This window comes from Scyliorhinus canicula, chromosome 12 (genome assembly GCF_902713615.1).
Source record: "Scyliorhinus canicula chromosome 12, sScyCan1.1, whole genome shotgun sequence".
In the NCBI taxonomy this organism is placed as follows: Eukaryota; Metazoa; Chordata; class Chondrichthyes; order Carcharhiniformes; family Scyliorhinidae; genus Scyliorhinus; species Scyliorhinus canicula.
Genome location: NC_052157.1, coordinates 164,509,521 through 164,532,152, shown reverse-complemented (window position 1 = coordinate 164,532,152; position 22,632 = coordinate 164,509,521). Strand labels below are relative to the sequence as shown.

Below are 22,632 nucleotides of genomic sequence, written 5' to 3'. Positions count from 1 at the left end.
CAGTGCATCTCTTGGATGGTACACACGACTGTCACTGTTCATCGGTGGTGGAGGGTTTGAATGGAAGGGAGGAGCAATCAAGCGGGCTGCTTTGTCCTGGATGGTGTCGAGCTTCTAGAGTGTTGTTGGAGCTGCACTCATCCATTCTATGATATTGTGCAAATTAAATTGCTTAATTCTGGACCGACAACATTATGATCTGCTGTCATCAAGCTGCCAACCCTTCCCCCATCACTGACCATACAGGATTCTTTTCTGTATAAGTAGTGACACAGAGCTCAAAAATCAAGGAGATTGTGCCATACTGTTTATGAAACAGAGGTTAAATCATAATAAATAAAGTGAACCCGTGGCAGAAGAGGACACGGATTGAAGAGAATTTGAATGTAGAAGGTAGTACAGACACAAATGGCTTCTTTCTATATCATAAGAGTATTGAGATATTATTCTGACAAATTGCTTCTTCTCTGTCTCAGCTGCAGTGTCTGTACAAAGAAACAGATTAAAGGGTTTATCGTTCCAGCCTCCCAGTTCAGACTCCTCAAGGTAAGCGTCTCTGTGCAATAACTCCTTGTCTTCAAGAACATTGTTAGTGAATATCAATAAATAGACAGCTACCTGCTTCATTAACCAATGTCTAGCACCGAGTGTGTTACCCGCTTGCACAAGCATGTGCCAAGGTGACCGAGTGTGTTACCCGCTTGCACAAGCATGTGCCAAGGTGACCGAGTGTGTTACCCACTTGCACAAGCATGTGCCAAGGTGACCGAGTGTGTTACCCGCTTGCACAAGCATGTGCCAAGGTGACCGAGTGTGTTACCCACTTGCACAAGCATGTGCCAAGGTGACTGAGTGTGTTACCCGCTTGCACAAGCATGTGCCAAGGTGACCGAGTGTGTTACCCGCTTGCACAAGCATGTGCCAAGGTGACTGAGTGTGTTACCCACTTGCACAAGCATGTGCCAAGGTGACCGAGTGTGTTACCCGCTTGCACAAGCATGTGCCAAGGTGACCGAGTGTGTTACCCGCTTGCACAAGCATGTGCCAAGGTGACCGAGTGTGTTACCCACTTGCACAAGCATGTGCCAAGGTGACTGAGTGTGTTACCCGCTTGCACAAGCATGTGCCAAGGTGACCGAGTGTGTTACCCGCTTGCACAAGCATGTGCCAAGGTGACCGAGTGTGTTACCCGCTTGCACAAGCATGTGCCAAGGTGACCGAGTGTGTTACCCGCTTGCACAAGCATGTGCCAAGGTGACCGAATGTGTTACCCGCTTGCACAAGCATGTGCCAAGGTGACTGAGTGTGTTACCCGCTTGCGCAAGCATGTGCCAAGGTGACTGAGTGTGTTACCCGCTTGCACAAGCATGTGCCAAGGTGACTGAGTGTGTTACCCGCTTGCACAAGCATGTGCCAAGGTGACCGAGTGTGTTACCCGCTTGCACAAGCATGTGCCAAGGTGACCGAGTGTGTTACCCGCTTGCACAAGCATGTGCCAAGGTGACCGAGTGTGTTACCCGCTTGCACAAGCATGTGCCAAGGTGACCGGCTGGGCTGTGCGATGAGATGTGTATTTTCTACAGTGTCTGCAAACGTGAGTAAAGCGCCCTGGTTTTGGAAGATAGCTGATTATTTCAGGTGCCTCACCCTCAGTGTGAAAGACTGGAGTCTCGCATTGGTATGAACCTAACAAGATCTGATTTAGGAATACCCGAGGCAGCATTATGTAGCCGTGATTCCAAACAGATTTCATTGCCACCCCCATGCCCCTCACTCCCCAGCCAGTGTCTCTCCTTTCTCATTTGCTCAGGTTATAGGTGATAGAACCACAGGCGGAATTCTCCCATGCCACCCGCAGCCGGTTTGGAGTGGGCAGAGAATCTAGAGGGAACCAAATAAATTGGAAATTCACTGGTGTAAAATAATGTTGCAATTCTCCAAATGGCGGGTTCATGGTGGGTCACCCTTCCCGCTGGCACATGGCATAAACGCCATTTGCATCTTATGAATGATCATTAAAACAGCTGCGTCACGCCAGCAGGAAATCACGTTGGCGTCAAACCCGGTTGCTGTGGCGTGGACAATGTGCTCAGCCCTCTGTTGGTAAGAGACTCTGATGGAGTAGATTATGCTGCGCTGTCCCTGATGTGCTGTACGCCACTCTGCCTGGGCAGACTGCTTCCTGCCCTCCATCTCCATGTTGAGTTGATCTTCACGGACAGCTGCTGGACCCATGGACCCTCAAAGAGTGGAAGGAGGGCTGAGCAAGGAAGGTGGTGGTGGAAGACAGAGGCTCATGAAATCAGGCAGAGGGTCAAGGACGTTGCTGAAGAAGATTTTTTTACATAGAATTTACAGTGCAGAAGGAGGCCATCCGGCCCATCGAGACTGCACTGGCTCTTGGAAAGAGCACCCTACCCCCTACCCAAGGTCAACACCTCCACCCTATCCCCATAACTCAGTAATCCCACCCAACACTAAGGGCAATTTTGAACACTAAGGGCAATTTATCATGGCCAATCCACCTAACCCGCACATCTTTGGACTGTGGGAGGAAACCGGAGCACCCGGTGGAAACCCACGCACACACGGGGAGGATGTGCAGACTCCACACAGACAGTGACCCAAGCCGGAATTGAACCTGGGACCCTGGAGCTGTGAAGCGATTGTGCTATCCACAATGCTACCGTGCTGCCCCGAAAGATGAACAATGAAAGGCAGAGGGAAATGGACCCTGAGAAATCTGCATGAAAAGCTCACAAAGGGAGGGGGGTTCAGGGGTCAAAGGAATAAGAACTAGGAGCAGGAGTAGGCCATATGGCCCCTCGAGCCTGCTCCGCCATTCAATGAGATCATGGCTGATCTTTTGTGGACTCAGCTCCTCTTTCCGGCCCGAACACCATAACCTTTAATCCCTTTATTCTTCAAAAAACTATCTATCTTTATCTTAAAAACATTTAATGAAGGAGCCTCTACTGCTTCACTGGGCAAGGAATTCCATAGATTCACAACCCTTTGGGTGAATATGTTCCTACTAAACTCAGTCCTAAATCTACTTCCCCTTATTTTGAGGCTATGCCCCCTAGTTCTGCTTTCACCCGCCAGTGGAAACAACCTGCCCGCATCTATCCTATCTATTCCCTTCATAATTTTAAATTTTAAATCCCCCCTCATCCTTCTAAATTCCAACGAGTACAGTCCCAATCTACTCAACCTCTCCTCATAATCCAACCCCTTCAGCTCTGGGATTAATCTAGTGAATCTCCTCTGCACACCCTCCAGTGCCAGTACGTCCTTTCTCAAGTAAGGAGACCAAAACTGAACACAATACTCCAGGTGTGGCCTCACTAACACCTTATACAATTGCAGCATAACCTCCCTAGTCTTAAACGCCATCCCTCTAGCAATGAAGGACAAAATTCCATTTGCTTTCTTAATCACCTGTTGCACCTGTAAACCAACTCTTTGCAACTCATGCACTAGCACACCCAGGTCTCTCTGCACAGCAGTATGCTTTAATATTTTATCGTTTAAATAATAATCCTGTTTGCTGTTAGTCCTACCAAAATGGATAACCTCACATTTGTCAACATTGTATTCCATCTGCCAGACCTTAGCCCATTCACTTAACCTATCCAAATCCCTCTGTAGACTTCCGGTATCCTCTGCACTTTTTGCTTTACCACTCATCTTAGTGTCGCCTGCAAACTTGGACACATTGCCCTTGGTCCCCAACTCCAAATCATCTATGTAAATTGTGAACAATTGTGGGCCCAACACTGATCCCTGAGGGACACCACTAGCTACTGATTGCCAACCAGAGAAACACCCATTCATCCCCACTCTTTGCTTTCTATTAATTAACCAATCATCTGTCCATGCTACTACTTTACCCTTAATGCCATGCATCTTTATCTTATGCAGCAACCTTTTGTGTGGCACCTTGTCAAAGGCTTTCTGGAAATCCAGATATACCACATCCATTGGCTCCCCGTTATCTACTGCACTGGTAATGTCCTCAAAAAATTCCATCAAATTAGTTAGGCATGACCTGCACTTTATGAACCCATGCTGCGTCTGCCCAATGGGACAATTTCCATCCAGATGCCTCGCTATTTCTTCTTTGATGATGGATTCCAGCATCTTGCCTACTACCGAAGTTAAGCTCACTGACCTATAATTATCCGCTTTCTGCCTACCTCCTTTTTTAAACAGTGGTGTCACGTTTGCTAATTTCCAATCCGCCGGGACCACCCCAGAGCCTAGTGAATTTTGATAAATTATATCACATTGTGTACTGGAAAGGGATGCATAAAGACTCTAGGTGTGGTGGGTAGATGTCTAAGTGGGGCATGAGCCCCTCACAGGCTCGGGATAAGGTGGCTGAATCAAGGAACAGTTTCTTCTTGAAGCTGCAAGCCTTTTCCTCTGGGTTGCTGACATCCTGCTGGGCTGGAAAGAGTGATAGGAGTGTGCTCAACTGGTACCAGGACCCCCAAACTCGTCAGCTAGGGGCAGGCGGAGATATCAGCTACCAGGAGAATCTGAGGCAAGTCTCCTTACTTGCCTGTGCATCATTAAAAATATATATTTTTATTACATTTTTAATAAATATAAAACTATAAAACAAAACAAACAACCAAACACAGAAGCATCAACCACCCCCCCCCCCCCCCCCCCACAACAGCTAATGGTGACTAGCTCTTTAAAGAACACAATAAAAGACCGACATCTATTGTAGAACTCCAATGCGCCCCATTACGTATATTTAACTTTCTCCAGATGCAAAAACCCCATGAGATCCCCCAGCAACAGGTACTGGGTGGAGAAGCTGACCTCCATTCCAACAGAACCCACCTGCGAGCAACCAGCAAGGCGAAAGCTAAGACATCCGCCCCCTCACCCATCTGCAGCTCTGGCAGGTCTGATATGGCCGCTCGGGAACTGGGCTCCAAATCCATCTGTAAAGTCTCTCACATGTGAGGAATAAAGAGACCCAAAATCTCACCAGCTCAGGACACGCCCAGAACATATGCACATGGTTTACCAGGCCCCTCCCACAGCACTGACACCCCCTCAAAGAACTGACTTAACCTAGCCATAGTTACGTGTGCTCGGTGTCTTCAGCTGTATCAACCCCAGTCTCATGCATCACAAAGTGGCATTCACCCTCCATGTCAACTTCTACTAACAAACAACTCGCACAGAAACCTGTTATCAGAGAGGGACTTAAAGTAAAAGCTTGGGTCAAACAGGTACATTTTAGCGAGTGTCTGAATGGAGGAGAGGGAGAGATGGGCAGAAATTAGATCTGACGAGGGAAAATTTGCATTTTCCAAATTTCCCTGGAATTTACATGGGCACGAATTCTCCTGTTGGCAGCGGAGCGAGGGTGCTTGTCACTGATCTCAAAGGAAGGCAATCTAGCGATTTCTGTAGTGAGAATGTTACCTCACTCAGCCTTCATCTGAGTGTACAATTATTTATGGAGGAATCCCAGCATCAAGCTGCTGTGATGTCATCAATCTACACCCCCCCCCTCCTCTAATGCCACCCCCAACTCCTCCTCACTTTTGGCCTTAATCCCCATCAGGGATGCAGTTTCCTCCACCATTATCCTCCCATAACTTCCTGAGGTGCTCCCCTCTTCCTGTGCACGACACAACCCTTTCCAACAATGAGGAAGTCGGCACCATCGGAAAACGATGGGAAAACCTTCCTTGCAAAGTCCCTCACCTGCAGATATCCAAAGTTTTCCGCCTGCAAAAACTTCTTTGACACCTCCTCCAGACTCGCGAACCGCCCCTCCAGAAACATGTTCCACATTCCATCCACCCCGAAACCTGGAATCCAGTCTTGCCGGCTCGATCATATGATAATCACAAATTGCCGCCCGCTTCGACATCCTACCTAACTTAAAATTCTGCCAAACTTGACGGTATATTTTCAATGTCACAACCACTTGAATACTTCCCTGGAGAGAACGGCAGTGAAACTGTCACCAGGGCCAGAAACCCCTTCTGCTTACACAAGCCTGACTCCATCCTCACTCACACAAGCCTGATCACCACACCAACCCAACACCTCTTCCGCGTTCACCGCCCAATAGTAATAGATCAAGCTCGACAGCACCATACCCAGTGACTGGCAGTCCCTTTGTAAGGCCAATCGCCAAATTCTAGCAAACATACCCACCCAAATCAACAATGAAAACAGCTTCTCCACCTCTGCAAAAAAATGTCTTTGGCAAAAAAGCCGGCAAGCATTGGAATAGGAATAGAAAACGTGGCAAAATGGTCATCTTCACGGACTCCACTCGGCCTGCCAAGGACAGAGGGAGGCTATCCCACCTCTGCAATTCCACCTTAACCCTACCCACCAGACTCGTAAAGTTTAACTGAAGAAGCCGAGCCCAATCCCACACTACCTGCACCCCTAAATACATAAAATGATGCCCGTCAAAAAAAGCAGCAACACCCCCAAATTCGCTCCATTCTCCGGTGGGGTAACCGAAAAACACTTACTCTTCCCCAAGTTTAACTTATACCCAGAGAACGCACAAAACTGCTTCAAAACTGCTATTATGTCACCATTGTAGGGACCAGGTCCAAAATATACAGTAACACCATCAGCTTACAGGGACACCCTGGCTGGGATTCTCCAAACTCCAGGCCAAGTGTTGACGCCGGCATAAATACCGGAGTGGTGTACACCGCCGCCAATGGGCCTCCTGGCCCAGTAATTCACCGCTGTTCACGGCGGCAGAGAGCTTCACGCAGCTCCGGCGCCGAAAGGCAGCCCTGCACATCCGGCGTGAGTCCGCCATGCACGTGATGGCTATCTCTGCGCCGGAGCAACATGTTGGGGAGTTTATGGCGGGCTGCGCAATAGGAGGCAGACCCCCTCCAGATCGCAGCCGCCCGCCGATCAGATGCCCCCCGATCGCGGGCCTGGACCCCTTGGAGCCCCCCCCCCCCCCCCAACAGAGTCAGGTCTCCCCACCTTCCCCCTCCCAGGATGTCCACAGCGGCCGCTGGTGCCGGCTGGTACCAGGTTAGAGACTCGGGACTAACCTGGTGGGACTCGGCGGGAGTGCGGCCCGTTGCTCGCGGAGAATCGCCACTGGGGCCTATTTCAGCGGCTCGCAACCATTGCCTCGGCGACTGCGCAGGAGCGATTGGCGCCGATTCTCTGGAGAATTGGCGGCCTGGTGTCGGAGCGGCGTGGCAGGAAATTCCCGCGCACCCGCCGATTCTCCAACCCGCTGCGGGCTCGCAGAATCCCGCCCCACGGGTCCGTTTTGCCAGCACCCGGGAGTTTCCCGATGGTGTGGACCTGCTCCACATTGGAAAACCTCATTGACCGGCTGGCGTAATGGAGAATCTCACCAGCGGTTGAGGCTCAAAAGTGGCGTGGCGGGACGGAGAATCCGGCCCCACATGTTCCATCCCCTCCCTCACTATCCCCCTTCCACTCACCCAAATTCCTCAAAGGCTCTATCGCCAACACAAATAGTAACGAGGACATAGGGCACCCTGCCTTGTTCCCCGAAACAGCTGGAAATATTTTTGAGTACATATTATTGGTGCGAACACCAGCTTTGGGTTGCTTGAATGACAATCTCAGCCATGACACAAACTTGGGTCCAATCCCAAACTGCTCCAAAACCTCAGAGACCTCCAATCAACCTATCGAAGGCCTGTCCCGCATCCAGCAGCACGACGACCACCTGCTCCTTCCCTCCGGCGGGAATAGGATCACATTCAATAGATGCTGCATATTAGAGGACAACTGCCTCCCCGTCACCAACCCTGTTTTATCCTCCCCAACAATGTTCAGGAGGCAACTCCTCCAATCTGAGCGGCAGAACCATTGCCAGGATCTTTGCATCCACATTCAGTAACGAAATCGGCCGATACCACCCGCATTCTACTGGGTCCTTCTCATTCTACCGGGTCCTTTATCAGAAGAAGAAGCGAGATAGATGCCTGCATCATCGTCTCCGGGAGTGACCCCGAAGCCATTTAGTCTTCAAATGTGTCCACTAACAATGGTACCAGCTGGTCGGCAAACTGTTTATAAAATTCCACCGGCAACCCATCCAGTTCTGGCCTTGCACGTCTGCATATTTCCGATTGGCTTCCGAACTTACACCGCCTCCAGTAGCCCCTCTAACCCTTCCTGATCCCCCATCCTGCAATGTGGGACAGTCCAACCCCTCCAAAACCTCCCCCATGTCCAACTCATCCTCCGGTGATTCTGACCTACATGGCCTCTTGTAGAACGCCTCCAATGCGCCATTCACCTTCTTGGGCAAAGCCACCAGCCCACCTCCCATATCCCGCACCTGAACAATCTCTCCGGAAGCTGCCTGCCATCTCAACTGGCCAGCCAACAAGCAGCTGGCCGTCTCCCTATATTCGTACATCACCCCCTTGTGTGCTGCAGCTGGCGGCACTGCCTTATCCGTGGTCGCTAGGTTAAATTGTGTCTGTAATACCTTCCTACCAATTGCTGCAGGGTGGCATCCTCCGCATATTTACTGTCAGCCTCCACAGCCTCATCCACCAGTCGCTGCCGCTCCTCCCTCGCCTCCCTATCAACCTGCGTCTTATATGCAATTATCTCCTCGCACAACCGCCTTCAACGCCTCCCATAACACAGACGGCGTGACCTCCCCATGTAGTTAAACTAATCTCCCTCATAAATGGCGCAGACACGTTTGTTCCCCCCACCCCCTCAAAGGGCAAAAAGACTTTGACTTGGGACGGTCCGTCTTCGGATCCAAGACCATATTGGAATCCCCCCAGGATTTCAAAGCCCAATTGAAAGCTGTGGCTTACCCAGCCATTATGAAGCTGTATCTGGTCCTTCATCCACAAGTGAGTTGTCTGCAAGAGCACCACATCGGCCCTCATCACTACCCCACCTTGGGTCAGCCCTCCCCCCAACATTTCCCAACCAGTAGTATCTGCCTGAGATGGCACCTGGCCCCACCCATCGGATGGAGCATCTACCCCTCTCCATTCCGTAAATCCCACAACCAATTCCTCTCTCAACAGCTATTGCCTCACCCATCCCCCACCATTCACACCTCATAGACCGGCTGAAACCTGTACAACCAGGATCAGCAGGCCACACCCCTCCCCCACCTCACTCCCGTTCACTAGTGAACTGCAGTTTGCTGGCAGGGTAGCCCAGTCCCCCTCACCCGAACATCTACAATAAAACAATGGGCCTTCCACACCCACCCCTTCCATTCACCTGTGCATAATTAATGAGGTTCCAGAATTTGGAGCGGAATCCTGCTATGCTGGCCAGCAGGAAAGGCATCCTGGAGTACCAGCCACTGCACCTAGTCTTAAGATGGGCACATTCTGCCATGATTACAGAACAGGAGGCCATTCAGCCAACCGTGTCCATGTCAGCTCTCCTAGTCCCACTCCACCATTTGTTTACCAGAGCTCTGAAATGTTTTCCTCTTCAGGGAACTAATTATTCCGTTCTTTTCTGAAAGCCTCCACCACATGACTCATACACCTGTTATGTAGCACAATATTTTTCTGGAAGTCCATCGCCACAACAGCCAATTACCCTCAGCAACCTCTCCATTACCTCATCAAAAGACTCAAGCAAGTTAGTTAACCGCCATGATGCTTGCATAGCTGTGATTATTGCCAAATTGCTAATTATCCTGAAGGCCATAATGGGCCTTCATCTGAACCATCGCCCTGTTAGATTCACAGAATCCTTACAGTGCAGAAGGAGGCCATTCGGCCCATCAACTGATGCTTCTCCCACAATGGTACTGGTAGCATTTTGATTTAGTATTGGTAAAGAAATAACTTGAAATGTATAATTTGGGATGATGTTCCCAAGATGCTGTAGTGCATCCTATAGATTGTACACATTACAGTAACACTGCACTCATTTAAAAAAAAATGTTATTTCCAATTAAGGGGCAATTTAGCGTGGCCTATCCACCTACCCCTCACATCTTTGGGTTGTGGGGGTGAAACCATGCAAACACAGGGAGAATGTGCAAACTCGACGCGGACAGTGACCCGGGGCTGGGACCAAACTCGGGCCCTCGGTGCCATGAGGCAGTAATGCTAACCACTGCGCCACATGTTCACTATAGATTCTAGGGACAGAAATCTGATTACGTGTGATGCTACATAATGCTACTGTGGCTGGGTTAATCCAAGTGAGTGGCAAATATTCCATCCCACGCTGATTAGATTCTTGTTAATGATAGATTACAGGATATACGCACAGATACAGGTCATTCGGTTCAACTAGTCCCTGCTGGCTGTGGTGAATTATAAACACTAATAATCCACACTGTATTGTACAACATGTGTTGAGCCTGTACCTTGTACTAGATCATGTGTAGTTGCGCGGCTCTACCCATAGGGGGAGATGAGGAGCTTGCACTGGGCTCCACCCTTGGCTCTGCCCATGGCTCCTCCCCCTAACCGGAAGTATAAAGGTTAATGTTGTGAGCCTGCCTGCCAGTTCATCTAGAGTTCATCTTGTCACAGGCAGGCTCTGTTGTAAGAAGATTAAAACCACTGTTCGTTTCTAACCACGTGCCGCGTGAATTGATGGTCTCATCACTGACATTTAGGCTCCCCTGAAGTTTCCTCCTATCTGCCCTTGTCTAAATTTGGGTACAGGTCTCTCGCTGGTACGTTGTTGAACAGTTTTAATTCTGGAAAGGAATGGTCAGTGAGGTTTGGAACTAGAACATAGAGAAATACAGCACAGAACAGGCCCTTCGGCCCACGATGTTGTGCCGAACTTTTGTCCTAGGTTAATCATAGATCATAGAATTTTGGACACTAAGGGCAATTTATCATGGCCAATCCACCCAACCTGCACATCTTTGGACTGTGGGAGGAAACCGGAGCATCCGGAGGAAACCCATGCACACACGGGGAGGATGTGCAGACTCCACACAGACAGTGACCCAAGCCGAAATCGAACCTGGGACCCTGGAGCTGTGAAGAAAATTGTGCTATCCACAATGCTACCGTGCTGCCCTTAAGAACAAATTAACTTACACTCCATTATTCTACCATAATCCATGTACCTATCCAATAGCCGCTTGAAGGTCCCTAACGTTTCCGACTCAACTACTTCCACAGGCAGTGCATTCCATGCCCCCACTACTCTCTGGGTAAAGAACCTACCTCTGACATCCCCCCTATATCTTCCACCATTTACCTTAAATTATGTCCCCTTGTAATGGTTTGTTCCACCCGGGGAAAAAGTCTCTGACTGTCTACTCTATCTATTCCCCTAATCATCTTATAAACCTCTATCAAATTGCCCCTCATCCTTCTCCGTTCTTTTTTTAAAAAATAATTTTAATTCAAATTTTCGCATTTTCACAAAGAAGAGAACAATAACAGAAAATTCTAAGAACAAAAAAAACCAGAACCCCCCCCCCCCCCCCCCGTAAATACAAAAGAGAAACAATAAATTAATGCCCGTCATTGGCAATAAACAGATAATCAACCCAAAACAAAAACAAAGAGACAAACCCCCCCCCCCCCCCCCCCGTTGTTGCTGCTGCTGACCTTTTGTTTTTACCGTTCTGCCAGGAGATCTAGGAATGGTTGCCATCTCCTGAAAAGCCCCTGCACTGACCCCCTTAGGGCAAATTTCACCCTCTCCAATTTAATAAACCCCGCCATATCGTTGACCCAGGCCTCCACGCTTGGGGGCCTCGCATCCTTCCACTGAAGAAGAATCCTCCGCCGGGCTACTAGGGACGCAAAGGCCAGCACACCGGCCTCTTTCGCCTCCTGCACTCCCGGCTCCACTGCGACACCAAATATTGCGAGTCCCCAGCCCGGATTGACCCTGGATCCTACCACCCTCGATACTGTCCTTGCTACACCCTTCCAAAATTCCCCCAGCGCTGGGCATGCCTAGAACATGTGGACATGGTTTGCTGGGCTCCCTGAGCACCTAGTACACCTGTCCTCGGTCCCAAAAAACCGGCTCATCCTTGTCCCGGTCATATGAGCCCTATGCAGCACCTTAAACTGTATGAGGCTAAGCCTCGCACACGAAGAGGAGGAGTTCACCCTTTCTAGGGCATCCGCCCACGTCCCCTCCTCAATCTCTTCACCCAGCTCCTCCTCCCATTTATCTTTCAGCTCCTCCACCGAGGCCTCGTCTACCTCCTGCATCACCTGGTACACTTCCGAGATCCTCCCCTCTCCAGCCCATAGCCCCGAGAGCACCCTGTCCTGGACCCCACGCGGCGGCAGCAGGGGGAACCCCGCCACCTGCCGCCTGACAAATGCCCTTACTTGCATGTACCTAAAGGTGTTCCCCGGGGGGAGCCTGAACTTCCCTTCCAGCTCACCCAGGCTCGCAAACTTCCCGTCTACAAACATATCCCTCAACCTCCTAACACCTGCCCTGTGCCAACTCAGGAACCCGCCATCAATTCTCCCCGGAACAAACCGGTGGTTCCCCTGTATCGGGGACCCCATCGAGGCCCCCACCTCCCCCCTGTGCCACTTCCATTGCCCCCAAATCTTGAGGGTAGCTGCCACCACCGGGCTTGTGGTATACCTCGTCGGAGGAGCGGCAGCGGCGCCGTTGCAAGCGCTTCCAGGCTCGTACCCACACAGGATGCCATCTCCAGCCTCTTCCATGCCGCCCCCTCCCCGTCCATTACCCACTTACGCACCATCGCTGCGTTGGCAGCCCAATAATACCCACAGAGGTTGGGCAACGCCAGCCCCCCCCCCCATCCCTGCCCCACTCCAAGAACACCCGTCTCACCCTTGGAGTCCCGTGTGCCCACACAAACCCCGTAATGCTCCTGTTAACCCGCCTGAAAAAGGCCTTCGGGATAAGGATGGGGAGGCACTGGAACAGGAACAGAAACTTCGGGAGCACCGTCACCTTGACTGACTGCACCCTACCCGCCAAAGACAGCGGCAGCATATCCCACCTCTTAAACTCCTCCTCCATTTGCTCCACCAGCCTTGTGAGGTTTAGCTTATGCAAGGCCATCCTTCTCCGTTCTAATGAGAAAAGGCCTAGCACCCTCAACCTTTCCTCGTAAGACCTACTCTCCATTCCAGGCAACATCCTGGTAAATCTCCTTTGCATCTTTTCCAAAGCTTCCACATCCTTCCTAAAATGAGGCGCCCAGAACTGCACACAGTACTCCAAATGTGGCCTTACCAAGGTTTTGTACAGCTGCATCATCACCTCACGGCTCTTAAATTCAATCCCTCTGTTAATGAACGCTAGCACACCATAGGCCTTATTAACAGCTCTATCCACTTGAGTGGCAACTTTCAAAGATCTATGAACATAGACCCCAAGATCTCTCTGCTCCTCTACATTGCCAAGAACCCTACCGTTAACCCTGTATTCCGCATTCATATTTGTCCTTCCAAAATGGACAACCTCACACTTGTCAGGGTTAAACTCCATCTGCTACTTCTCAGCCCAGCTTTGCATCCTATCTATGTCTCTTTGCAGCTGACAACAGCCCTCCTCACTATCCACAACTCCACCAATCTTCGTATCATCTGCAAATTTACTGACCCACCCTTCAACTCCCTCATCCAAGTCATTAATGAAAATCACAAACAGCAGAGGACCCAGAACTGATCCCTGCGGTACGCCACTGGTAACTGGGCTCCAGGCTGAATATTTGCCATCCACCACCACTCTCTGACTTCTATTGGTTAGCCAGTTCGTTATCCAACTGGCAAAATTTCCCACTATCCCATGCCTCCTTACTTTCTGCATAAGCCTACCATGGGGAACCTTATCAAATGCCTTACTAAAATCTATATACACTACATCCACTGCTTTACCTTCATCCACATGCTTGGTCACCTCCTCAAAGAAGTCAATAAGACTTGTAAGGCAAGACCTACCCCTCACAAATCCGTACTGACTATCCCTAATCAAGCAGTGTCTGTTCAGATGCTCAGAAATCCTATCCCTCAGTACCCTTCCCATTACTTTGCCTACCACCGAAGTAAGACTAACTGGCCTGTAATTCCCAGGGTTATCCCTATTCCCTTTTTTGAACAGAGGCACAACATTCGCCACTCTCCAATCCCCTGGTACCACCCCTGTTGACAGTGAGGACGAAAAGATCATTGCCAACGGCTCTGCAATTTCATTCCTTGCTTCCCATAGAATCCTTGGATATATCCCGTCAGGCCCGGGGGACTTGTCTATCCTCAAGTTTTTCAAAACGCCCAACACATCTTCCTTCCTAACAAGTATCTCCTCGAGCTTACCAGTCTGTTTTACACTGTCCTCTCCAACAATATGGCCCCTCTCGTTTGTAAATACTGAAGACAAATACTCGTTCAAGACCTCTCCTATCTCTTCAGACTCGATACACAATCTCCCGCTACTGTCCTTGATCGGACCTACCCTCGCTCGAGTCATTCTCATATTTCTCACATATGTGTAAAAGGCCTTGGGGTTTTCCTTGATCCTACCCGCCAAAGATTTTTCATGCCCTCTCTTAGCTCTCCTAATCCCTTTCTTCAGTTCCCTCCTGGCTATCTTGTATCCATCCAGCGCCCTGTCTGAACCTTGTTTCCTCAGCCTTACATAATTCTCCTTCTTGTCAACCATGGTTCCCTCACTCAACCATCTCTTCCCTGCCTGACAGGGACATACATATCAAAGACATGTAGTATCTGTTCCTTGAACAAGTTCCACATTTCACTTGTGTCCTTCCCTGACAGCCTATGTTTCCAACTTATGCACTTCAATTCTTGTCTGACAGCATTGTATTTACCCTTCCCCCAATTGCAAACCTTGCCCTGTTGCTCGCACCTATCCCTCGCCATTACTAAAGCGAAAATCACAGAATTGTGGTCACTACCTCCAAAATGCTCCCCCACTAACAAATCTATCACCTGCCCTGGTTCATTACCAAGTACCAAATCCAATATGGTCTCCCATCGGGTCGGACAATCTACATTGTGAACTGCAAGGGGTAATCAGTCATATCTGCCCCTGTTCTTATCCAGTGTCCACATAAACAAACTTTTCATAAGAGATCACTTGCTAGATCTCAGAAAAGAAAGGCCCCGGAAATATATAACATCCTCTGAGAATGTTCCAAAAATACTTCACACCCAGTCAATTACTTTTGATACTGAATCTGTTGGGTTGAGTCTGAACAACATCTTAGATCAGTTACTTTATCCGATTTCAGGAGTGCTGAGCTGATCTGATTTAACAAAGACTAGAGTGTGAATATGGGACCTGATAACGAAATAGTTTGGCTTCTCCCTAACTTCAGGTAACCGAGGGACTTGTGGACAGACATTTTAAACAGAAATGTAATCATTTATGAGAGGCAAATGCTTGTCTGTGAACTGTGGGAATTGCTTGCTTCTGTTTTTATGTTCAAATTGCCTGAAGTTTCAAATCAGAATTTAAAACGGAAGTGAAACAGATTGATGAAGATTCAGTTGTCATTGTCAAGTCTTGAACCCATTCAGACTGATCTTCCTTTGCAGGGAGCTGATAATTTAACTGTTTACACATTCAACACAAAGGTAGCAAAACATACCTTCTGCAAAACATGTGGAGTACAAAGTTTCTACACACCTCGCTCCAACCCTGATGGATATGGTAGGGAAAATAAATCATTAATTCATTGCTAATTCCATTGATTTATAAGATCTCCTGTACAAATGTTATTGGCTTACTTCTGAAACACTGATTAAATTCCATGTATGAAATGGTACTTTTCCACCAAGAATTTCTGTGGGTCCATGAGGATCATTGGAGACGCACATAGGTGATAATACAAAATAGGCTATTCATGCAAACAGACGAATTAGGAGCAGTATTAGGCGAGTCAACCCCTCGAGTCTTGCCCACCCCCCACAACCTGTGACTCCCTGGATAGTCAAGAATCTATCTACCTCTGCCTTAAAAATATTCACTCACTCTGCCTCCACCACTCTGAGAGAAAACATTTTTTCTCATGTCTGCCTAAATGAAAGACCCCTTATTTTTAGTAAGAATTTTTACAACACCAGATTAAAGTCCAACAGGTTTGTTTCAAATCACTAGCTTTTGGAGCGCTGCTCCTTCCTCAGGTGAATGAAGAGGTGGGTTCCACAAACATATATACAGACAAAGTCAAAGATGCCAGACAATGCTTTGAATGCTTTGCAGGTGATTAAATCTTTACAGATCCAGAGATAGGGGTAACCCCAGGTTAAAGAGGTGTGAATTGTCTCAAGCCAGGACAGTTGGTAGGATTTCGCAAGCCCAGGCCAGATGGTGGGGGGGTGAATGGAATGCGACATGAATCCCAGGTCCCGGTTGAGGCCGTACTCATGTGTGCGGAACTTGGCTATAAGTTTCTGCTTAGCGATTCTGCGTTATCGCACGTCCTGAAGGCTGCCTTGGAGAATGCTTACTTGGAGATCAGACGCAGCGTCTGCATGGTCTCGCCAAGCATGGTACATTGTACCAGCGTGGTACATTGGCGAGACCATGCAGATGCTGCGACAACGAATGAACGGACATCACGCGACAATTGCCAGGCAGGAATGTTCCCTTCCAGTCGGGGAACACTTCAGCAGTCAAGGGCATTCAGCCTCTGATCTCCGGGTAAGGGTTCTCCAAGGCGGCCTTCAGGATGTGCGACAACGCAGAATCGCCGAGCAGAAACTTATAGCCAAGTTCTGCACACATGAGTGCAGCCTCAACCGGGACCTTTCAAAATCCTACCAAATGTCCTGGCTTGAGACAATTCACACCTCTTTAACCTGGGGATTTTCACAGTAACTTCATTGCAGTGTTAATGTAAGCCGACTTGTGACAATAAAGATTCCTTCTTAAAGTTTTTAAATGTAATCTTGCATCTGTAATCCCTTGGTCTCGACCCTCTAAAATTAGAATCTGTCAGTTTCTACCTGCTTTGCCCCATCCTTCCATCATTGTAAACACAATTATATTGGCTGCAATGTTCGACTGATAAAAGCCCAAATTTCAAATGGCGTCAACATTGAGGAGCGAGATAGGCCTATATGATCCACACTGCAAGGGGTCCTTATCCCGCTTTAGCATCAGAGATCAGTGCCCGCGACATCGTCGGGGGCAAAGCCCCCCCCCTCCCATGCCTCATTGAAGGCTCGCACCAACAGGGGGCCCACCAGGTCCGCATACTTTTTATAAAATTCCACCGGGAACCCGTCCGGCCCCGGGGCCTTACCTGACTGCATTTGTCCAATCCCCCTGACTAGCTCCTCCAACTCTATCGGCGCCCCCAGCCACCATCCAACATCCTGCTCGCCTTCTCCCCATACTCATATACCGCGCCCTGCGACCTCCTCCACTGTGTCTCCGCCTTTCTGGTGGTCAACAAGTCAAATTTGGCCTGCAAACTACGCCGTTCCCCCAGCAACCCCTCCTCCGGTGCCTCCGCGTATCTCCTGTCCACATCCAGGAGCTCGCCCACCAGTCTCTCCCTCTCCTTCCTCTCCCTCCTTTTCCTATGGGCCCGGATGGAGATCAGCTCCCCCCGGATCACTGCTTTCAGAGCCTCCCAGACCATCCCCACCCGGACCTCCCCTGTGTCATTGGTATCAAGATACCCCTCAATACTTCTCCGGACCCTCCTACACACCTCCTCATCAGCCAGCATCCCCACATCCAGGCGCCAGAGCGGGCGCTGGTCCCGCGCCTCCCCCATCTCCAGATCAACCCAGTGCGGAGCATGGTCTGAAATTGCTATGGCCGAATACTCGGCATCCTGCACCCTCGGGATCAATCCCCTGCTCAGGACGAAAAAATCTATTCGGGAATAAACCCTATGGACATGAGAGAAAAAGGAATACTCCCGCGCTCTCGGCCTCCCAAACCTCCAGGGATCCACCCCTCCCATCTGGTCCATAAACCCCCTCAGTACTTTGGCCGCCGCCGGTCTCCTACCCGTCCTTGAACTGGACCGGTCCAGTGGGGGATCCAGCACTGTGTTAAAGTCTCCCCAATGATCAGGCCCCCTGCCTCCAGGTCCAGAATGCGGCCCAACAAGCGCCTCATGAAGCCGGCATCATCCCAATTCGGGGCATATACATTAACCAGCACCACCTTCTCTCCCTGCAGCCTACCCTTCACCATGATATATCTGCCCTCCTTGTCCGACACCACCTCAGCCGCCTCAAACGCCACCCTCTTCCCCACCAGAATCGCCACCCCCCGGTTCTTCGCGTCCAATCCTGAGTGAAAAACCTGCCCCACCCACCCCTTCCTCAGACGAACCTGGTCCGCCACCTTCAAGTGGGTCTCCTGGAGCATAGCCACGTCCGCCTTCAGCCCCTTCAGATGAGAAAATACCCTAGTTCTCTTAACCGGCCCATTCAGCCCCCTCACGTTCCAGGTAATCAGCCGGATCAGAGGGCAACCCGCCCCCCTCCCCTACCGGCTAGCCATAGCTTATCGACTGCTCACCCCAGGCCAGCTCGCCCCGCCTGACCCGTTCCCCATGGCGATAACGCCTCTCCTGTACCCACCCGGCCCACACCAGCTCCTTCCTGGCCATTCCAGCAGCAACCCGGTATCCCCCTCCCCCTCTCCCCCCCCCCCCCCCCCCCCCCAGGCTAGGACCCCTCCTAGCCGCGACGCACCCTCCATGGTACTTCCGTGAGTCAGCTGACTTCTGCTGACCCCAGCAGCTCCCGCCAAAACCCACCCCCTCCCGGCATGGGGTCATCCCCGTCTTGCCACACCTCCTTGGCATCGCTTCAGCGCGGGAAAGAAAACCAGTAGAGGCCACGCCCCCACCGCCAGCACCGCCCCCCCCCGCCCCGCAGCGCGGGAAACCAGAGGAAAGCCCGCGCTTTCACACTGCCACACCCCACCCTTCTGACGCAGCTCCCCAAAATCCAGTTTCACCCCAACCCCCAGCCCCGTACCGAAGAGAACATATAAAATACAAACCCCCAACATTCCCCACATACCCCACCCCCACACCCAACAGACAAACCCACCCGGAAACAGAGCAAAAAGAAAACCAGCATAAAAAACACACATGTCAAAGTTGAAGAACAGCAACAGCGAAAACAGCCCAAATTTCAAATGTTTTGTATTTGTGGAAACATACTGCTTCAAGTCTTTTTGTTTTGTTTGTTCTTTATAAATTTTTTTTTTTTTTAAATAATTTTTATTGGAATTTTTTACAGAAAATATAAAATATAACAACAAACAATGAAATACAACAAAATAACCCATAACGACTGTAACACCCCCCAGACCGTATCAACGCATGTATCACATCCCCCCACCCCCCAACCCCAACAAGAGAACTTAATAATAAATTAAAATTAAATAAACAAACATAGCCATCGTCTTCCCCCCCCCTTTTCCCTCCCCCTTCCCCCCCCCTTCCCCCCCCCCCCCCGGGTTGCTGCTGCTACTGTCCCAGTACCCTATTGTTGAGCCAGAAAGTCGAGGAAAGGTTGCCACCGCCTAAAGAACCCTTGTACCGATCCTCTCAGGGTGAATTTGACCTTCTCTAGCTTAATAAAACCCGCCATGTCATTGATCCAGGTCTCCACGCTTGGGGGCCTCGCATCCTTCCATTGTAGCAAGATCCTTCGCCGGGCTACTAGGGACACAAAGGCCAGCACACCGGCCTCTTTCGCCTCCTGCACTCCCGGCTCCACCCCAACCCCAAAGATCGCGAGTCCCCATCCCGGCTTGACCCTGGACCCCACCACCCTCGACACTGTCCTCGCTACCCCCTTCCAGAACTCCTCCAGTGCCGGGCATGCCCAGAACATATGGGCATGGTTCGCTGGACTCCCCGAGCACCTGACGCACCTGTCTTCACCCCCAAAGAACCTACTCATCCTCGTCCCAGTCATGTGGGCCCGGTGCAGCACCTTGAATTGGATGAGGCTAAGCCGCGCACACGAGGAGGAAGAATTAACCCTCTCCAGGGCATCAGCCCATGTCCCGTCTTCGATCTGTTCCCCCAGTTCCCCCTCCCACTTAGTTTTCAGCTCCTCTACTGACGCCTCCACCACCTCCTGCATAACCTTGTAGATATCAGATATCTTCCCCTCTCCGACCCAGACCCCCGAAAGCACCCTGTCACTCACCCCCCTCGCGGGAAGCGAAGGGAATCCCTCCACCTGCCGTCTAGCAAATGCCTTTACCTGCAGATACCTGAACATGTTTCCTGGGGGGAGCCCAAATTACTCCTCCAACTCCCCCAGGCTCGCAAACCTCCCATCAATAGACAGGTCCCTCAGCTGTCTGATGCCCGCTCTGTGCCAGCCCCGAAATCCCCCATCCATGTTCCCCGGGATGAACCTATGGTTCCCCCTTAATGGAGCCTCCATCGAGCCCCCCACTTCTCCCCTATGTCGCCTCCACTGCCCCAAATCTTGAGGGTAGCCGCCACCACCGGACTCGTGGTATACCTCGTAGGAGGGAACGGCCACAGCGCCGTTACCAGGGCCCCCAGGCTTGTATCTCCACAGGACGCCCTCCCAATCCGTTTCCATGCTGCCCCCTCCCCCTCCATTACCCACTTGCGCACCATCGACACATTGGCCGCCCAGTAGAACCCCGAGAGATTGGGTAACGCCAGCCCCCCACCATCTCTACCCCGCTCCAAGAAGACCCTCTTCACCCTCGGGGTCCCATGCGCCCAAACAAAGCTCATGATGCTGCTGGTCACCCTTCTAAAAAAGGCCCTAGGGTAAAGATGGGCAAACACTGGAAGAGGAACAAGAACCTCGGGAGAACCGTCATTTTGACGGACTGCACTCTACCCGCCAGCGATAGCGGCACCATGTCCCACCTTTTAAATTCCTCCTCCATCTGCTCCACCAGCCTGGTAAAATTAAGCTTATGGAGAGTCCCCCAACTCCTGGCCACCTGCACCCCCAGGTATCTGAAACTCTTCACTGCCCTCTTAAACGGGAGCCTCCCAATTCCCTCCTCCTGATCACCGGGGTGTACTACAAATACCTCGCTCTTGCCTAAATTTAACTTATAGCCCGAGAAGCCCCCAAATTCCGCTAACAGCTCCATCACCCCCGGCATTCCCCCTTCTGGGTCCACCACATACAACAGCAGGTCGTCCGTTTACAGCGATACCCGATGTTCCTCCCCACCCCGCACCAGACCCCTCCATCTCCCTGACTCCCTCAACGCCACAGCCAGAGGTTCAATTGCCAGTGCAAAGAGCAAGGGGTACAGGGGGCACCCCTGCCTGGTCCCACGGTAGAGCCTAAAGTACTCCGATCTCCTTCCATTTGTAACTACACTCGCCATCGGAGCCGCGTAGAGCAGCCTCACCCATTTGATGAATCTCTCCCCAAATCCGAACCGCTCCAGCTCCTCCCACAGGTACCCCCACTCAACTCTATCAAATGCTTTCTCTGCATCCAGCGTCACCACTATCTCCGCCTCCCCCTCCACTGCCGGCATCATAATAACATTTAGCAGTCTCCGGACATTCGTGTTGAGCTGCTGTCCCTTGCCAAATCCTGTCTGATCTTCGTGTATCACCCCTGGCACACAGTCCTCTATCCTGGTAGCCAGGATCTTCGCCAGCAACTTGGCGTCAACATTGAGGAGCGAGGGCAGCACGGTGGCGCAGTGGGTTAGCCCTGTTGCCTCACGGCGCCGAGGTCCCAGGTTCGATCCCGGCTCTGGGTCACTGTCCGTGTGGAGTTTGCACATTCTCCCCGTGTTTGCGTGGGTTTCACCCCCACAACCCAAAGATGTGCAGGGTAGGTGGATTGGCCACGTTAAATTGCCCCTTAATTGGAAAAAAAAAAATTAATTGGATACACTAAATTTATAAAAAAAAAAAAAAACATTGAGGAGCGAGATAGGCCTATATGATCCACACTGCAAGGGGTCCTTATCCCGCTTTAGGATCAGAGAGATCAGTGCCCGCGACATCGTCGGGGGCAAAGCCCCCCCTCCCATGCCTCATTGAAGGCTCGCACCAACAGGGGGCCCACCAGATCCGCATACTTTTTATAAAATTCCACCGGAAACCCGTCCGGCCCCGGGGCCTTACCTGACTGCATTTGTCCAATCCCCCTGACTAGCTCCTCCAACTCTATCGGCGCCCCCAGCCCCTCTACCAACTCCTCTTGAACCCTTGGGAAACATAGCCTGTTCATGAAGCTCTCCATCCTCCCTCTCCCCATCGGATGTTCCGACCGGTACAGTTCCTCGTAGAAGTCCCTAAAGACCCCATTTACTTCTGTCCCCTTCTGCACTACATTCCCATCCCCATCCGTCACTCCACCAATTTCCCTAGCCGCATCTCGCCTACGGAGCTGATGCGCCAACATCCTGCTCGCCTTCTCCCCATACTCATATACCGCGCCCTGCGCCCTTCTCCACTGTGTCTCCGCCTTTCTGGTGGTCAACAAGTCACATTTGGCCTGCAAACTACGCCGTTCCCCCAGCAACCCCTCCTCCGGTGCCTCCGCGTATCTCCTGTCCACATCCAGGAGCTCCCCCACCAGTCTCTCCCTCTCCTTCCTCTCCCTCCTTTTCCTATGGGCCCGGATGGAGATCAGCTCCCCCCTGATCACTGCTTTCAGAGCCTCCCAGACCATCCCC

The 22,632-nt window shown here is 50.9% G+C and overlaps 1 protein-coding gene across 2 annotated transcripts in view; it reads left to right on the top strand.

Moving 5' to 3' along the window:
* The window catches only part of cenpv (centromere protein V), a 54,806-nt gene that overhangs the window by 24,447 nt on the left and 7,727 nt on the right, over positions 1-22,632 (top strand). For both annotated transcript variants that reach the window (XM_038814805.1, XM_038814804.1), the window contains 2 exons: positions 477-546; positions 15,537-15,651. In XM_038814805.1, coding sequence (XP_038670733.1) covers positions 477-546; positions 15,537-15,651 — 185 coding nt within the window. The remainder of the gene's footprint in view (positions 1-476; positions 547-15,536; positions 15,652-22,632) is intronic.